The 18087-nt window shown below is 39.2% G+C and overlaps 1 protein-coding gene across 1 annotated transcript in view; it reads left to right on the top strand.

The window, feature by feature from the left end:
• LOC104158707 (phosphatidylinositol 3,4,5-trisphosphate-dependent Rac exchanger 1 protein-like) overlaps positions 1-16320 on the top strand; it is a 107545-nt gene extending 91225 nt beyond the window's left edge. The window contains 14 exon segments of the mRNA XM_009696426.1: positions 1796-1884; positions 2280-2362; positions 2980-3070; positions 4839-4967; positions 5675-5716; positions 7585-7802; positions 9062-9161; positions 9811-9954; positions 10600-10714; positions 11164-11230; positions 12014-12201; positions 12892-12994; positions 13553-13620; positions 15836-16320. Of these exon segments, the coding sequence (XP_009694728.1) occupies positions 1796-1884; positions 2280-2362; positions 2980-3070; positions 4839-4967; positions 5675-5716; positions 7585-7802; positions 9062-9161; positions 9811-9954; positions 10600-10714; positions 11164-11230; positions 12014-12201; positions 12892-12994; positions 13553-13620; positions 15836-15878 (1480 nt within the window). The 3' untranslated portion in view covers positions 15879-16320.
• The last annotated feature ends 1767 nt before the right edge of the window (positions 16321-18087 follow it).

Genomic DNA, 18087 nt, shown 5'->3' with positions numbered 1-18087 from the left:
TCTTTACTTGCTGTTGCATGTCTGATCCTTGCAATTTTACATCTTTAATAGGCCATTTTTACATTTATAGTAAGGCCGTAGGACTTTGCCTATACGAAGGAGTAAAGACACTTTACGGTGAGTTGGGAGGATTACAGTAACCTGAATGAATGATGCGTCTTTGAAACTTCCACACCACAGGCCTGATTCTTTATTTGCTGTTGGTTTTGTACTGGTACAAGTAGTAACGTGTTACATTCATGCAGGACTGCAGAAATGACAGAATCAGGACAGTTTGCATTGGAAGGGGTCTCTGGAGCCCACATGGTCCAATCTCGCTCAGAACAGGTCCAAGAAGATGGGTTGCTCAGGGTCTTGTGCAGTTGAATATTGAATGTCTCCAAGGACAGCAAATACGCAGTCAGTAAAGAAACAGAGCCAGCGCTTACAATGTTGAGATCTGTGGCATCCATTTATTGTGCTAGATTGAAATCTGCACGTGTGCTCTGAAGCTTTTTTATTGAAATGTGCTGTATTTCTTTCATTGTTAATAGGAATCCCATTTACGAACACTGTCTAGTTTAAATGGTTTATATAATTGAGGCTAATCTATTCTGAGTAACAAAGTGACATCAAAACCAGTCTCTGTGGATCTGTCACTTGTTCCAAAATTTTACAAATACATGTAAGATGAGAAAGATTATTCTGTCTTATCTTTATCAGACAGAGGCAGAGAATTAAGCGTATATTACAGCTAATAGTTACTCAAGGGGGAATAAAATGTATTTTGATGGTGTTTGATCTGAAAAACTACTGAGGAGCTACAAAAATAAGCAAATTACAGATGAGAAAGTATCTTGTTTGTATTAGCCATGCTTTTTTTCTCTGGGATCATTTGGAGGTGTAATTCACATTTCATAAGGGTTCATACTGCAGAGTAGTTGCCATAAGGATTAATCTTCTTCACAAAAAATAGATTTCTTTGATAATAGGTTTAGCAAAGGACAGGCAAGAACTCCAGTTAGGGTTCTTTCAATTGTGCTCTTATATTTTTCTCTCATCTCAGTTGACTAAGAGACCATCTGGAGAATTTTGTAGTCTTTGTTTTGGGTTTATACCATTAAAAACACTGTGTCACTTAATTAGAGGGGACAGACTGAGATCCATAGCCTTTTTGATTACTTTTATTAAGTTATGATTAAAGTGAACTTTAAACAGAGGAGATTCATACTAGAATTCTCCAGGTGTGCATGAGCCAACATTGGTGTGAAGCCAACTGTAGTAACTCCTCTGCTTCCTGAGATAGTTTTAGGATCTGCAGTGCCTGATTCTCCGATGGTATAAATTCCTTACATTTTCCTTTCCCATCTCCAGTATCTGTACTACTGCAGCTTTAGTATATGATGGAGCTGGATGCTGTAATATCCTGAGAATTGGTAACAAACGTTGAGTTTAGTGAAGATTCAATCTCACAGATTTTAATTATTTCTCCCCTACTTGATGCTCATAGAGCATGTTTAATGACGCGACCCAGATGAGGTCCATGGTAGGAAGTCCATTTTCATTATTTATAGGATCCAGGCGATACATTAAGCATTGAGTAGTCACTAGAAATGGAAGAAGACATCCTCTTATAGTGCCAGCCCCGGAGGCCTTGCTTTTAATGGGTGTTCTGCATGTAATTAGTTTTTCTTGTATATGTGTAACAGAATTAGTTTTGGGGATTGCAGTGTTAAGAAAACCAGAATGGTCGTATAGCAGAGACAGGGTGTAAGGGCAGCTTTTTTCCAATTGCCTTCTTTGCTTTTCTTCCTAGTGAATGTAACAGTAACCGGGACTCAGTGTTGTCATACACCAGCGTACGGAGTAATAGCTCTTACTTGGGCAGTGATGAGATGGGATCAGGTGAGTATGTGCATAGGCTACATGCGTATTTCTCGCACCAGCCGCCTTAGCAGAGCTGATAAGTCTTTGCTGATTATAAGCACTTGCATGTTTAAGTTGCAGATGTGGTTTCTTCAAAACTAATCACAAAAACATAAAGATAGGGATTTGTTTGTTTTCTAATGAACCACAGTAAGTTTTGGGATATGGAAGAAGTATTAGGCAAGGATGCATTTCTTTAGCTATTGGACATTTGCATGATATAAAAAATCATGAGTATTTTGACCTATGAATTAGAGATAAAGCAGCAATCATTTTTTGCGCACTCCAGTGTGAAGGTGTGCTTCTGTCATTGTGGCCTCATCACAGATTATGTTTGTAAGACAGTTAAAAGCTTTTCATCTTTCCTTTATTAGGAGATGAGCTTCCCAATGATATGAGGATTCCTTTAGACAAACAAGACAAACTTCATGGCTGTCTGGAACATCTTTTTAACCAGGTATGTAAAGCATTACTCTTACACAGAATTGCTTTCTCTTTATCGATGTCACTACAAGAAATTGGAAGTATCAGATTGTTTAATGAGATCATATTTTGAGGGAAGGCAGACTATCGAGATGGTGGGGTACACTGTAAGCAAGTCTATTATAGGACAGTTTGAGGAATTAATTTTGTCAACATGCAAGTTGTCTTGTGTGATTTAAGGAACGTTGACCTGCCTTATCTCAGGTGTTAGACTAAGGGGGAAAAAGCTTTTATGAAAAAAAGGAAAAGGTGAATAAAATGCTAATACCTTGTGTGATCTAAATGGCTCACATTTACAGATCTCAGGAGAATCCTTGCGAGTTTAGCCAACAGATGTCTTTATAGATGTATAGCACCAGAGAATTGTTTTGTATTATCTTTTATCTCATCAGCATGTAGATCATCACTGTGCAAAATGCTGCATTCAGTGTGAGGCCAGTTCATGGCTAGAAAGTCTTAATGATATTTGTCAACAAGAAATCATTCCAAAATACAAATACTGTAATGGCTTTTGCATTTTCCCACAAGATTTCTGTTTGGATTTTCTTCTGCAAATCTTACTAACCGTGATTGAAAACATTCCAATTGTAGGTTGATGCAATCAATGCACTTCTAAAAGGACCAGTAATAACTAAGGCCTTTGAAGAAACCAAGCACTTTCCAATGGACCACAGTTTGCAAGGTAAAGAAAAAGGTTGATTGTATTTAATAAAGTGATTTGCTAGGACTTAAGAGCTTAACCTCAATGCACATATGCTATACAGCCACACAGAGTTACTTCACTATGCAGTCTACCCAGTCATATATTAACAGCAGGTACCAAGTCTGACCATTGAAATTTTGCATCCTAAAAGGTCATTTTCACATGAATTCCTTCTGAAACACACAGAACACTTTTCTGTTTTATGCCGCTGAATCCTCACAGCTCTTTCACAAGTCTCCAAATCTATCCTTTGATATGCACACGGAAATGTATCTATCTCAAAAGGTACAAGGTAGAGATAGGCCAGATACAAGGTAAATGAAGACCCTGATAAGCTGATGAGGGGCTGAACCACTGTAGATGTGAGGCACCAAAAGGTTCTGCCTGAGTTTGCTTAATGACTTCTCTATTTGAAGAAAAGCAGAATAATTGCCAGAGTAAACTCAGCCTCACATGACACTTATTTTGAAAACTGATTCCCATAGAGAGCAAACAAATGATACCGTGTTTTCTTTTTCCTCAGGGAACATGATGAGACTTTGGTCTTAATGGTTTTGGGGCTCAGGATGTGGTTTCTGCTCTCACTGAAATACACAGGACTTTATTTTCTGAACATTTGCTGCATTTCCTTTCCCACTTGAAATCTGAAATGTTTCCTACTATTCTTCACCTACCATACTTCAGGTGCTGTAGTCCATGTCCCCCTGGCTCCAACCTTTGACAAGCTCTATTTTTAAGTTTCAGTGGCAAACTCCAGAAGAAGGCTTTTTCTGTTGTTTTTTTTTTTTCCCTGAACTCCAGAAATAACTGCTATGAAGTTCTGTTACATGAACTCATCTCTAGAAACACATTCACATTTATGTAGAATATCTGTTAAGTCTTTCCATGCACTGTTTGAATGAAGTGAAGAAATAACAGAAACCCTGTGTTCACTTCCTTTATTTTATTTTGCTTAAACAGAGTCTCATTTATTAAAACTAAATCAATTACACTGAGGGAGTCTTTTAGTTAACTGAAGAGCCCATGTTCATCACACTAAGGAACAGACAAACCCTGCTTACATCCAGCTGGAGTCCCAGACCAAAGTGTCTGTGTAGCAGCTACCATAGACACCTTTCGGTCATGGGTGTGGTGTCGATGCTGTCCCATTTCTGCTCATGAGCAGTTATTTGGCATAGGTTTTCTGTGTTTCTCTGTCTGCTTATGCATTTTATCACCAACAATGGGGTATTTGGCTCAGCCTACGTAGCTAAGTCATGAAGAATAAATCTTCTACTCTGTAATTAAATCATTAGCTTCCATCAGGTGAAAGAAAGCAGAATGTTTCATAACGTCTCACCAGTATTATGGGATGTGACAGCTGCAGCCAAAAAGTTGATCTGATTCTGCACAGCCAGAGACTCTAGATCTACCCAGTATAGCTGCCTGCATGTTATTAAAGGCAGAGAAAACAGAAGGGAATTGTGTGCTGTGTGAGTAGTGCAGAGCTCCCTTCGCTGTGCATGTCACCCGTGTACATAACTTTTAGTCCACAGTCCTGAAAATAATGCTAGGAGACTGCTGATCATGAGATTATAGGAATAGTCTTTTTTCTTCTGTGTTAGATCTATTTAAGAATGTTTTTTATTCACAGTTGTTGCTATTGATACTGTATCTCTGCTTTCATCTGCGTACACATTATAACTCACAAGCCACTCTCAGCTACGTAGCATTTCCTTAATGGCTAACAAACTCCATTTTTTTCTAGAATTTAAACAGAAGGAAGAAACGACAGTTAGGTGCCGGAATAATATTCAAGCCAGTATTCAAGAAGATCCATGGAACCTTCCCTTGCGCATCAAGAACCTTGTTGAAATCATACAAAAACATGTTGAAGGTCTGTAAATAAGGAAAAGTTTGTTACTGGCTTCAGGGAGAAAAGATCCTGATCTAATCAGGTCTAGCAGTTCATTTTATCATTTTATCTCAATTTGTAATAAGGCTGTACTGGGCTCTAGAGAAGAACGGGTAAAACAGGTTATTGTTTTCAGAGTTCCAGGGCTGCATGGTAACATCTCACCTGTGCGGCAATTCCAAAGAACTTTCTCTCCCTTATTTTATTTCACCAGCCCATTCAGACGGAAAGATATTAGACTGATCTTTTTCCCTGTGCTTTTTTTTAACTCTTTTGGAAAGTGGAGAGATACACGCTTGGTATATTCCAAAATGAAATGAATGCCAATAGGATACTGCAACATCCTAAACCATTGCAGTCCGGTTGAACTGGAACAGGAGCTGAATCTGACATTACAGTGCAAATAACTGGACAGAAATCACCTCCTTAGGGATTCATCTACATGTGCGATTTGTTTCCAAATAATTCATGGTAGTTATCAGAGCATTTAGCCTGTAAAATTCTTTGATTTGTACCTTGTTTCTTTTTCCGTCATTAACATGTCTGTGCAAGTGAGGACCACTAGAGTAAATAGAAATGGCTATGCAGGGGCCAGGGATTGTGGGGAAGGAGGAGACTGTTAACCAAATGTGATCAAATCTACCTTGGTATCATGTTGACTAGAGTTTTCCTTTTCTTCACTGTTTTAGATGGGAAGAATCAGCTGCTTTTGGCCTTGTTAAAATGCACAGGTAAGGGGTTTTGATTTGTTGCAAAACAACATCATATGTACATGAGTCCCTAGCACTTACAGTTTTATGTGCCTGCCTGTGCATACAGCATAATGTTATGTTTTTCCTTAGCATTTAGGTTTTTCCCTGGCATTTTATGCTAACATTTCTCATGCTCTGCACCTAGGGCAACCTTTCCATGCATTGGACATCTGTTCTTCAGTTTACATGATTTCAGTTCACTGTAGGCTGCTTGTGTTACCTGGCTGATCACTGATGTTTCACAAGCACTGTTTTTCTTCTTACTGTCTTCATTTTTTCCTTTGTACAATCCTCCTTCCCAGATGGCCTTTACTGTTTCCTGCTGTGGTGAGAACATGCAGCAAAAATGAGACCTATTGCACAACTTTCTGTGAGACCGTGGACTCTGTCATCTTTCCAAACAGAGCGGGCGTGTTAGGAGTTAGGATTGTGTATACTGAAATTACAGCCAGGAGCAGACTAAGAACCTAAATGTTGAGGGAGCACCTAAATACACTGTGGACATCATGAGTCTGTTGCCATGCACAGAACATTGTGCCTGCAGATCAAGGGCCAGGCCTGTTCCAGGAGGGAATGTGCAGACTTTTCGAAATTGAAATACCTACTTGGTGTATTTGTGTTTGAAAATGAGGTAATAAATAACTGGAACAGGCTGTTGTTATTTCACTGCACCAGGCTTGATTCTCAAGTCTTCACAGAATGAAGGTGAGAGATTTGTATGGCTCTAAGTCACCTCTCGGCTCCTGCCAGGGCTGGTCTGTGAGTCTGTCCAAACCAGATGTGGCGTCAGCCTGGTGTCCATAAAGGCTGTTTTTACTGAGAGCAGATAAGACAACTCCCTACCTGTGCCCCATCTCCTGCAGCCTTTCCATGAACATCCTCTGGAAAGAATAGAGGAGCAGATGGCACTGGACAGGCTGTGGAGCTTTACAGCACCAGGGATTCCCTTGCCTTGAGGGCAGTCCTAAGCTCTCTTTGCCTTACTTCCAGCAGTACAGAGGTGTACTGCTAGAAGGATGGTTGCTCTTAAGTTGACAATGTGGCCCAGGGCCTGGAGTGTATTAGTCGGTCTATTGTGTTCAGTGCTTTATAAAAACAATGCAGATCTTCAAAGCCTCTGGGTGATGTCTTCAGCCTCTCTCTCTCTCTGGGGAACACTGTCTTGACAATGAGAGACTGCTGTACTGCAGGGCCTGCTGGAGGAGCCCAGGGTGCCTGCGAAGTAGCTCTTCACTTATTCATGTGCCTCTTTGGCCTGCAATCCCCTTAAGTGTGACGAGGTTGATTTGACCGGCATGTGGTTGCCTGGCAGGCAGACTGGAAGTAAAGTTAACACAGGGGAAATTCTCCCAGGAAACATAAACCAATTGGTAGCGTATGGGCAGGCCCAGTTAATGCATTAAGCATATGGGAAGCCCAGAAAATACAGATGGATGGGGGAAGATGAATCTCAAATAGCCCAGGAGAGAAGTAATGGCAGAGACCTTCTTTCAAGAATTCTCTTGCTTCTGTAAACATAAAAAGAAGGGAATCAGTCCAGCTATGGCACTAAGGAGTCACAGCTCTTCCCAGTCAGAAGAATGAGCATGCAGATGGCAGAGGTAGTAATAAACAGTCAAGTGAACTAGAAAAGTTTCAAACACTCATGTACTCCAGCTATGCTGTCTTTATCTGTACACCCAGGTCCCACAGCAAGAAGAGGTTATCTATCTGTTTTAAGTCCGTGTGAAGCTACAGCAGAAGCCGAATGTCATACACACATGCGCGCGCCAACTGCTTCTTTGGCAATGAGACTGAAGACAAGTATACTCATGACTTCTTTATGCTTTTCTCCCCTTCTCTGGCAGATACTGAGCTACAGCTGAGACGTGATTCCATCTTCTGTCAGTCTCTTGTGGCTGCTATTTGCACCTTTTCAGAGCAGTTACTGGCTGCTCTCAACTATCGATACAACAACAATGGGGAATACGAAGAGAGCAGCAGAGATGCCAGCAGAAAATGGCTGGAACAGATAGCAGCCACTGGTGTTTTACTAAACTACCAGTCTCTTCTCTCCCCTGCTGTGGTAAGATGAAGAGTTGGGGCACCCTTCGGCCTGCTGCTATTTGCACCTTTTCAGAGCAGTTACTGGCTGCTCTCAACTATCGATACAACAACAATGGGGAATACGAAGAGAGCAGCAGAGATGCCAGCAGAAAATGGCTGGAACAGATAGCAGCCACTGGTGTTTTACTAAACTACCAGTCTCTTCTCTCCCCTGCTGTGGTAAGATGAAGAGTTGGGGCACCCTTCGGCCTGGCCCCACTTGCCTGAATGCTTCTCTTCCACTCTCAGCACAGCCAGTGCCCTTCATTCTAGCAGCTCGTTTAGACTCTCACTACAACAACCTCTGGAGCTTCCCCCTGCTGACAACCATGTGCCAATATTGCATATACCATCATTTTCCTCTCCTCACAAATACTGGACTCACTGTCACACTGGAAACACTATGGGAGTCTGTCTGCCTTCGTATTTGGAGTAATGCTGCTGCATTTAGGGAGGTTTTACTGCACAGTTGTTGGTGATGCAGGTGTGGCCTGCCATCTTCTGGTAAAAACACACATTTCAACAAATAGGTGAAAAAGTTCTGAGTGTTTCGAGTTCGGACAACATGAAAATCTAGGCTTTTGTTCATACATTGGACACTTTTACAGAATAGAGAGACTGCAGTCTGTCTCTCACTTCCATGGTGCTGGTATTTGAGGCACCATGTCTAAGGAGGACAGGAGCTGTCTTGCATACTTCATCTGCACCTAATGAACAGATAAGCCACAGCTACAGTAGATAAGCTATTGTAACTGTAAAAATGTTAGGAAAAAAGGAGCATAAAAAAAGACAAGTAGCTCTGACACTATAGAGAAGTGACTTTTTTTTTGGACTTTGTAAACTGTAGATTGAGGGGAGGGGTTTAAATACAATCCAAACTATATGCTTATGTAACTACTATTTCTTTATATTGCATGGAATGTATGGACATTTATTTCACAGTAACCGGCAGGCTGTTCTTCACATTTGTACGTATAGTGTAAAGCTTGGAGAAAGATCCCTTCAAACTTAGTCAGTTCTTAAACCCTTCTACTCCCTGTGAATCACATCAAATGACATCTAAGCAAAGGGCAGCTAAACTTGTATCACAAAGTTAGAGAGGCATTAGTAATTACCTGGCTGGGATGGAGTTAGTAGAAAGCTCCACATTCTGCTCTAGGTCTCCTGAACCAAAGCACACCCACTACAACTATGCCTTCCTGCCATTGATCTATTTATAGCTCTTCTTTTGCTCTACAGAAGGAGGAGCGTACCATGCTGGAAGACATCCAAGTCACTCTGACGGAACTGGACAAAGTTGCCTTCTATTTCAAGCAGTTGGATGAAAGTCTTGTGGCAAGTGAGCATTCCCCATTTCTTTGAAGCTCTTTTTTTCCTGTTTGTTTTATCGGTTAATATCCTCCATGATTATAAATCTAACAGATCATGTCAGACCCGGAGAGCACTGAGCAGCTTCTCTGAAGCACTGTTGCATTCCCATAGCTTCCGTTGCAAACACACAGCATAAAAAGTAGGACTGACATCATGGGATGCTGGTGGTATGTTCTGTGATTTGTAACTATGGTCTCTGCCAGTGTACCTTACCTGTGTGATTTCGCACACAGGGAGATATGACAGATACTTGTAATTCACCACGTTACCACAGCTAGAAGGACTGTCCCTCCCCAGCTCTTCCATGTCCGGTGTCTCACCCTGCCAGGTCTCTCTCCATGTTTACTGACTATGAGATGCCATGAAACAAGATGGGATTTTAATTATTAACCATGTTTATTGTATTAGCATCAAACCTCATGCTAGGTCATGCTAACTGTGTATCTTTTCAAGTATAGTATTTCAGAGCCTGCATTCTCTCAGTAAAGGCTCTCCCTTATTCATCTAATGGTGGAGATGTGAAATGTCGTTAGATAATCTAACAAACTTGGATAGCAATGGTTTCACACTTCTCCTGCTGTGGTAAAGCAGCCAGTGTTTTATCTTTATTTCTCCAGATACTCCTGTCTTCTACCACATTGAAGGAAGTCGTCAGGCCTTGAAGGTTATCTTTTATCTCGACAGCTACTACTTCTCCAAACTGCCTTCTCGGTTTCAGAATGGGGGAAGCTTGAAACTGCACACGGTGCTCTTTACAAAAGGTGTCTATAAAAAGCTTTCTTGAGAAAAACAAGCTAACTGATGATGTTGAAAGATTCAAAATAAAGAATGACCGTGAAGCTCTTAACATAATGCAGCTGAGAACTACAGACATATTTAAGTAGCAGATGTTTCTATTCTAGGAAGACCTGGGGAGTGCTAGATTTTAGAGTAAGACAGAGTCATAAGAACAAGTGATGCCTGTTTGGGGCCTTTTTATGCCTTCCTGTAAAGGCCATAGAGACATTATCTTGGACTACATGGACCATCTGATCCAGTATGGTATCAGGAGATGTTCCCAGGCTAGAGAATTGTTTTTAAAGGCATACACCATGACAGAATCATCTGGGCTGGAAATTGACTTGATGAGCAAATATTCACACCAAAATACAATACAGGAAATTTCCTTCAAGGGGCTATTAATGGGGAGTAATTCCTGTTAGCTAGAACTGCTTTCTGTGAAGCTCACCTTTATGACAGTACCACTATATTCCCATACTGGGTAATGCATTAAATTTATGCAGTAACAGAATCAGCCTTGACATGATCCAACAGTCATTTGCTGAGCAGTGAGATGATACAGAGATAAATAAATGACTAAAAAGAAAACTAATAACATAGGTTTTGTAAAATGTTTTCTTCTTCAGCTCTGGAGAGTGTGGAGGGGCAATCACAGCCAGCTGGCTCATCTCAAGAAGAACTGCCACAGCAAATCAATGGTATTTCACTTGAAAAAGTGCAGCAATACTACCGTAAACTCAGGTATTTTTCATGCTTCTCATTTGCCTTAAAAGACATTGAAAAGAGTATTCCTTGCTAAGGACCTTAAAGTTTACTGAAAAAGAGATTCCGTTCCTAATGGTTTCTTGTACAAATACAATTTTTTGGAGATCCTCATTGTGTGGGAAACTTATTAATTTTCTTCCCATAGTTAAGCTCATTCTGAAGTAGTGCACTCTACAGGATGAAATTCCCATCTAATTTGATTTCAGAATTTTGTGCAGAGCTAAAATCACATAAAAAAGGGATTTGGGATATTTTAGTACAGAGTCTCTAAATTATTGCAATCAAAATGGTTCAATAAGAAAGCAGAGCTTGAAGTACAAGATTTTTAGCATAGCCTTCTCAGATGGTTTAGACAAGATAGTATACAGATACGTGCTTGAAATGAGACACACCAACTAACGTAGTCCTTGCTGGCCTTTTTGCAGGACATTTTACTTAGAGAGATCAAACTTGCCCACTGATTCCAATAGTACTGCAGTGAAGATTGACCAGGTATTGTTACACTGTTTATTTCTACAATAAATTATCTCACAGAAATATTATTTCTACATCTTTAAAATTCCAGTTGTGGGATCCCCATATGGCAGACCTGTACAAACCTAAACATAATTTAAAAAAATGTTCCCTACCCCTAAAGAAGTGATCTGAATTTCTCTGAAGCTTGGCTACGGTTCTTTTGTTTAGAAGAAAATGTGCAGAACCGGGGTAGACACAAAACCCTTAACTTAGGCACCAATAAGACTCCATTCCACCCTGCCTGCCCCTGCTAAATATGGTGTCTGAGGTTAGACAGAATGACTTAATTCTCCTCTCCCACAGATGCATGAAAATAAACAAACATTCGATTTGCAAGTTATGCTGTGTTCACAGTTATAGAAGAAAACAACAGGAAAATAGTACTTCCCAGCGTGTCATGTAAAGGCAGTCTGTCTAACTGGGGCAGGTGACATATGTGAATATATGCATGTAAGGCATTAAATACTACTGCAGGGAATACAAAATCAGAGACTAGCTTTCCAATTGTAATAAACATTGTGAACAATCTATGTGATTTGTGATATTTGCAAAAAATTCCCCCAAGCCTAAGTAACTGTTTGTATTTTTCCACTTCCAAAGTTCATATATATATTCTGAATAGTTGTTACTGTGTGGCAGTTACTCTTGTGTAGCTTATTGTGCTTAGACATAGGATAAAGAATTGTAAATATCTTTATAACTGAAGGTGTAAGTATGCCATTGATGCCTTTTTTTTTTTTTCTTAATTGCTTTGTTTAGCTTATTCGCCCCATTAATGCAATGGATGAGCTTTGCAGGCTGATGAAGTCTTTCATTAATCCGAAACCAACCCAGTCAGGATATTCTAGCAGTAACACATCAGGAGCTGGCCTGCTCCCCATATCCTCTGAGCTCTGTTACCGACTTGGAGCCTGTCAGATCACTATGTGCGGCACTGGGATGCAGAGGTGAGATCTAAGAAACCTGTGCATTACTGGTGTGATGAGAACTTTTGTCCTTTCTAGAGATGTGAGCAGTATATTTTATTCTGTTCAACGCAACAGGAAGGTAGGTTGTAAGGGAATATAATAAGGACCTAAATCTACTGCCATCTTTATTTTAGAGTAGGTTGTGACTTTTAATACTTTTGTTAATAATTAGTATTGACACACAAAATTCTTTATGTTTCAGTGTATCAGCCAATGCAACTGAGTGATCTCACTGCATGTAACTTTCAGTCAACATTGTCTTCAATCACACACTGAAAATATAGGAAGTTGCTCAAAAATAGCTTTAGAATCTTCCATGTGTGCAAGCATTGATTCTAAACACAGCACTGTTCTTCCAGTGTCTGAAAACCATTGAGTAAAGAAAAGATTCCTTTTTGAATTACTTTATATGAAGCACTGCAGATGAGCAGTGAAATTAGCCTTGTAGTGATCATGCTGGAGACTCAAATGCAGTGTCTAGGCATAAGGAGGCTGGAAATTCAGGACTGAGGTAATTTTATAGGTTTGTAAGTAAAAAAAAACTAAAAAGGTAAATATAAGAACACTAGCCAGCAGAAGTCATACTTAACAGGTAAGTGTCCCATACATACCTATTTATACATTTTTAAATATGATCTGTGATTTAATATCTCTTGTTCCCATATTCAGAAGTACATTGAGTGTGTCCCTGGAGCAAGCAGCCATACTGGCTCGAAGTCATGGACTTCTGCCCAAGTGTATCATGCAAGCTACAGACATCATGCGAAAGCAAGTAAGTGTTTGGATGTGTGTCTGCTCCATGCCACCATTTTCACACCAGTAACATCACTGTACAAACACCAGTCTATTGCGCTGTGACGCTGTATTTTGTGCACTACAAACCCATATAGTCAAACTTCTATTAATGTCTGAAAAGCTACACATGTATTCGACAGGAACAAATTAACTTTTGCATGTACAGCCATTACAGCAATTGAAATATATGCCTCCGTCTATGTTATTTAAAGTGCGTGCCTTGATGGTTAGAAAGTAGAGACTATCCAGTATATTTAAGACAATTTCTGCATATAAAAAAACCCAAGTCTCAATCACAGTGTTAAATAGTAGAAATTCCCTAGTGCTAGACAGCAGTGCTTGTAAAGTGCTTTGGGACCAATTCCATCTTGTAAGTAAACACAGATGACTAATGTATCCACCCAATGGATTCCAAATCATCTAGAAGTAGTTAATGGATTCTCAGACAGAAACCATACTCTCATTATAATATTTTCCCCTAAGGATCAGATGCTTTATTGATACTTTTAGTACCATAAATCCTCTGTTTCCTTAGGGACCAAGGGTTGAAATCTCTGCCAAGAATCTGAAAGTGATGGACCAAATGCCACAGTGTGCACCTCGGTAGGTTATTATGTATTACACATTTTATCTGAGTGCTGGTTTTATGTTTCTGTAACAATTGTGGAACTCCTGTTATACCCAAAGATCTCCGTAGTAGCAGTAGTGGAAACAAGAAAAAATTCCTGTTCTTCTTTCTCACAGTACTAAACTAAGTGCACTATACATTAATCAGCTTTGCTGCTTACAATTTGCAGATCATTAACTTCAAAGGTTTCTGCATTTTCTGAATAACACATAACTGATCAGAAAGAAGGGTCTTTTTTGGACTGTTGCTGTGAGTTGGCAAAGCTAGTGATTGACAGCCATCTGTGGAACGCTTAGAAAGAAAAATTCCTGAATGGCAAGTCTGACTGCAGATACGCAAAGATAACTCATAGGCTAATACTATTGTGTGCTTAGAAGAGCTTGACTGTTTAGTTATGGCAGAGCAGGTTTAAGAGCAAGCACTTCAAGTCAGAGTAACCATACAGTAATGCAGCTCTAAGGAAGGTCGGTTGCCCAGGGTTATATAGGGTTTTACCTAGAAGACAACTTTGAAAAGCACTGTACATTTGTGAATCCTACTGCACCTAACGGGAGATGGAGATGTTCATCATCTCTCTCTACAGAATAAGAATACCTTTATTTTTAAGAAAAGTATCTCTTTCTCATCAAGTTCCTCCAATTTCATGTATCAAAGAGAAGAGAATATTCTCTAATAAACTGTAACATAGCATGTTCCTACAATGCTAGTAACAAATCATCATGATTTAGATGACAATATATACGGAATCAGTCTGTACAAATATCAGAGAAACTTCTGATTCTGCTTTTGTTAATGGCATTGTTTACGTGAAGGCAAAACAGTTCTAGTGTGCAGGAATCACCATCGGAAAAGATCCAGTAAAGTCTGTGCCATTCCTTCAGATCCAGTGCATGTATTTGCTAGTGCTAGAGTCCTCCAAAGAACATACTAGTTCAGCGTCAAGATGACTTCCTTAAAACACTGATATCTTACTCGTTAACACTTCTGAGTTCTCCTAAGCAAACCCTGCCTCTTGTTTCCTCCCTCCCCCCCCATCTGCTCCCCAAAATGTTTATAGGAAATTATTTTAGAGACTGTGATGATGCTTACTGTAACAGTCTGCCCTTGGTTTATTTTCTCAGAGACCTTAAAAAGAACAGTATTTTGCATTTAGAACCTTATCCTTCTGTTGGATTGTAATTGCTGTTTCAAAAACGAATAAAATAATAGTCAATGTTGGCTCCTGCACCATGTCCCCAGTGTCATACATCAGCGTTTTAGCAGCTTGGTTATTTTGCCTTATTAATGGCCATACATTATTTTGGTTCCATTTTTATGACCGTAACAGTATGCTATGTTCAAAAAAGAAACAGCTTATGAAACAAATCATAAGATGAGGCGTTTGTCGTCTTTCGTATACACTCTAGATCACAATGACAAATTCCAGGACTATTTACTTGGATTATTTCAGGGCAATAAAGCTCAGATACATGTGTTCCTACTGGGTGCCATCATCATAATGTGCAGTAAAACTTAGCAAAGTTAAAAGGAGATCTGGTGAATTAATGTTAATTCTCAGGATTATATTTCCTAGCATTGAGGTTTGTGAAACTCTGTAGTAGCAGTCTTGAAAGAGAAGTTATAAAATACTTTAGTTAGCCAAATGTGAAGTAGAAAAAGCTACCACAAACAGTCATACAGGAATGACAGTCAAGATGCAATTCGGTTTAACCATTGGTCTCATCTTGCTAATCTTGTGATTAAAAAAATTTCTCTGAAAACATAATTACTAATTTTAAAGTTTGTTCAACCACGTCAACAAGAAAGTATGTTCTTTTATTTGTTTGGTATCCCAGTCTGTATGAGGGGTGAACTCTCTTGTTCAGGAAAAATGCTGAACTGGGTTTAGAACAAAAGAAATAGAAAAAGAGAAGAGGGACTGTTGAAGACCCAATTGGGCCAAAGTTGAAAGGGAGTGATGGAAAGTATCAAATAGTATTTAAACAATGATTGTAAATACTTTTGTTAATAACTCAATAGTGGCACTTCTAAATTTGCAATTATTAAAATGAAAAATAATGGTTTTCTTGATATCGGATTACCTCTAAAGCTCACAGAATGATAGGAGAGTCAACTTCTCCTTTATACTATGCCAGTAACTTTACGTTATCATCCTTATATTTAATACCGTACTCTTCATCTGCCTTAAAGACTCTATAGGTTGTGCCAGCCACCTACGGATGGGGATTTATAAAAGTGAGAGAGAGCCACCTACATTGCAGCATCGTTAAAGCATTCACCTATAAGCAGCCCTGTCTGAGGACCCACGCTAACTGACACTGGTGGTGCTGAATCAAGAGAGGAAGAGATACTGCTTGCTCTGGTTTAGTAGGGGATGAACCCCCTGGACCCAGGCACCAAGAATCTGCCTTTGAACTCCTGCAGCATGTGCAGGGATTCTTGTCTTGCTTTGACTTCTTGAAGAAATTCTTGAAACAAACACCAAGAGCTAAGATGGACGTTACTGCCATTTGCTAGATGCCTGGAAAAGTGACAATTGTAGTTCAAGGAAGCACAGTTTTACTGATGACTTGTTTGTGCTGCCACCTAAAAGTTGTGGACTTCAAGATACGGATGGGTTAAGAAAATCCAGAATGATGCATATGTCTCTCCCTGTACTGCATCTGGCATCCATTTAATTGCCAGCATAATTTTGGTCAGCGTCGTTGAGCAGTAGCTTCATAAACACCACTTTTTCATGAACTGACCTGCACTTTTGAACAACAAATAGCACAATCTATGGTTTATTCAAATATGAACATAAAGAATTTCTTCTGGAGTAATTTTCCACTTCAGCCCAGTGAGAACAAATCTCTCTATGCTGCAGAGTATACATTCCATAATACTTCTTAACATTACTTCATTTTACTTACTGTAGCAGTCAGGTTTTTGATTAACTCTTTTTACTAATGCCCTGTCATGTACTCTGGAAATACAGTACTATTTAAGAGGAGAGATTGGGAGTGAAGGATTTTAAAGGCAACTTTACAAAGGAAAAATACATTCTTATAATCTGATTATTTGAACAGATGTAGTTTTTAAAACAGGTCAGGAGAACTATACTTATTTATGTGGAGTGGAATATCTGTTTTTGATCATGTTATTATATAAACAAGATTTAAATAAAAATTATATTGTTTAAAATGGGACCAATATGCTGGCAACTACACAGCTACTCCCAGTTTACTGAAAAAAATCTACATTATTTAAAATCTTCCAATATTTAAGTAGTCTTTAATACAGTTATTAAGATGTACTAGGGATGCTTTTAAGTTAAAGGAAAAATGGAATCATGTATATAATGTACTTTATTGTTTGAAACATTGTTCTCCATTCTGTCAGTATTATCCTAAGCACAGTAATTTTTTCCAAATTACTGGCTGAAACTAATTGAAACATGTCAGCAGTCTCAGGACAGAAATAATGTTCTTTTGGAGTGAGTGCCTTACTATGACCACCCATCCCTAACGGATTTCAACTGTAGCAGGTGTCAGTAGAAGGCTGTATAGGAAACTTACCGTTCTCTGTTTCTCCGCAGCCTCGCTGAAAACAGTTCAGAGTTAGGAGATCCAGAAGCGCTTTGCAGTGATGTATATTCTAGAAAATAAAGGTTTGGGGTTTTTATTTGTGATGTTGTTTGTTTTTTAGCTGGTTTAATTTTATTTTATTAATGGCCAAACCAACTCAAAACCTAAAATTAGACTTTTTCCATTTGGATATGAAGATCCCTTAAATTTCTTAATCTACACTTCAACACAAAATGGCTTATGAGAAGTTTGGGGATGCACGTTGTTCTGAACCTTATTTTTTAATTTTGGGTTTTTTTTCACTCACAGACTGAAATAATTTTGGGGAAGGAATGTATTTTGTTTAATCTCTTTTTCTTAAATGTTTCCTCTGACCTACAGCAACCTGTTGCAGGGAACTAGGACAACCCATCAATCGCCAGCTGTCAGATACAGCAGTTTGTTACTGAGTCTCCATTTGGTACTGCAGCCAGATGAGCAGATTATCATTTCAAGGCACTTTCTGTTAATTTTGGAAGAGTTATTCTTGCCATTTGCTGTTTGAAGAAGAAATGGATGTTTCTTTATGGAATCCTCAACTTAAAATGTATTTAGTATTAGAAGAACTGTAGAAACACCCCAAAAAAACCCAACAACCAAACACATAGGCCAAGATCCTCGCTTTGTCTACATCAGCTCTGTTCAGTGGAACTGCAGCAATTAACACAGCCTGGTGAGGATCCTGGCCCACACTTACGCAGTCACTGTAAACATTAAAGATATAGAGGAGTATCTAAGGGCATTTACACTTTGCACTGTTTTACATTGAAATGTATATGTTATTCTCATTGAAAATGTGATAGAAATTTTTGTTATTAATAGTTGGTTTATATTATA

This window comes from Cariama cristata, unplaced genomic scaffold (assembly GCF_000690535.1).
Source record: "Cariama cristata isolate BGI_N322 unplaced genomic scaffold, ASM69053v1 scaffold5653, whole genome shotgun sequence".
NCBI classification, from domain to species: Eukaryota; Metazoa; Chordata; class Aves; order Cariamiformes; family Cariamidae; genus Cariama; species Cariama cristata.
Note: the sequence above shows the minus strand (reverse complement) of the source record. Positions and strands in the feature narration are given on the sequence as shown.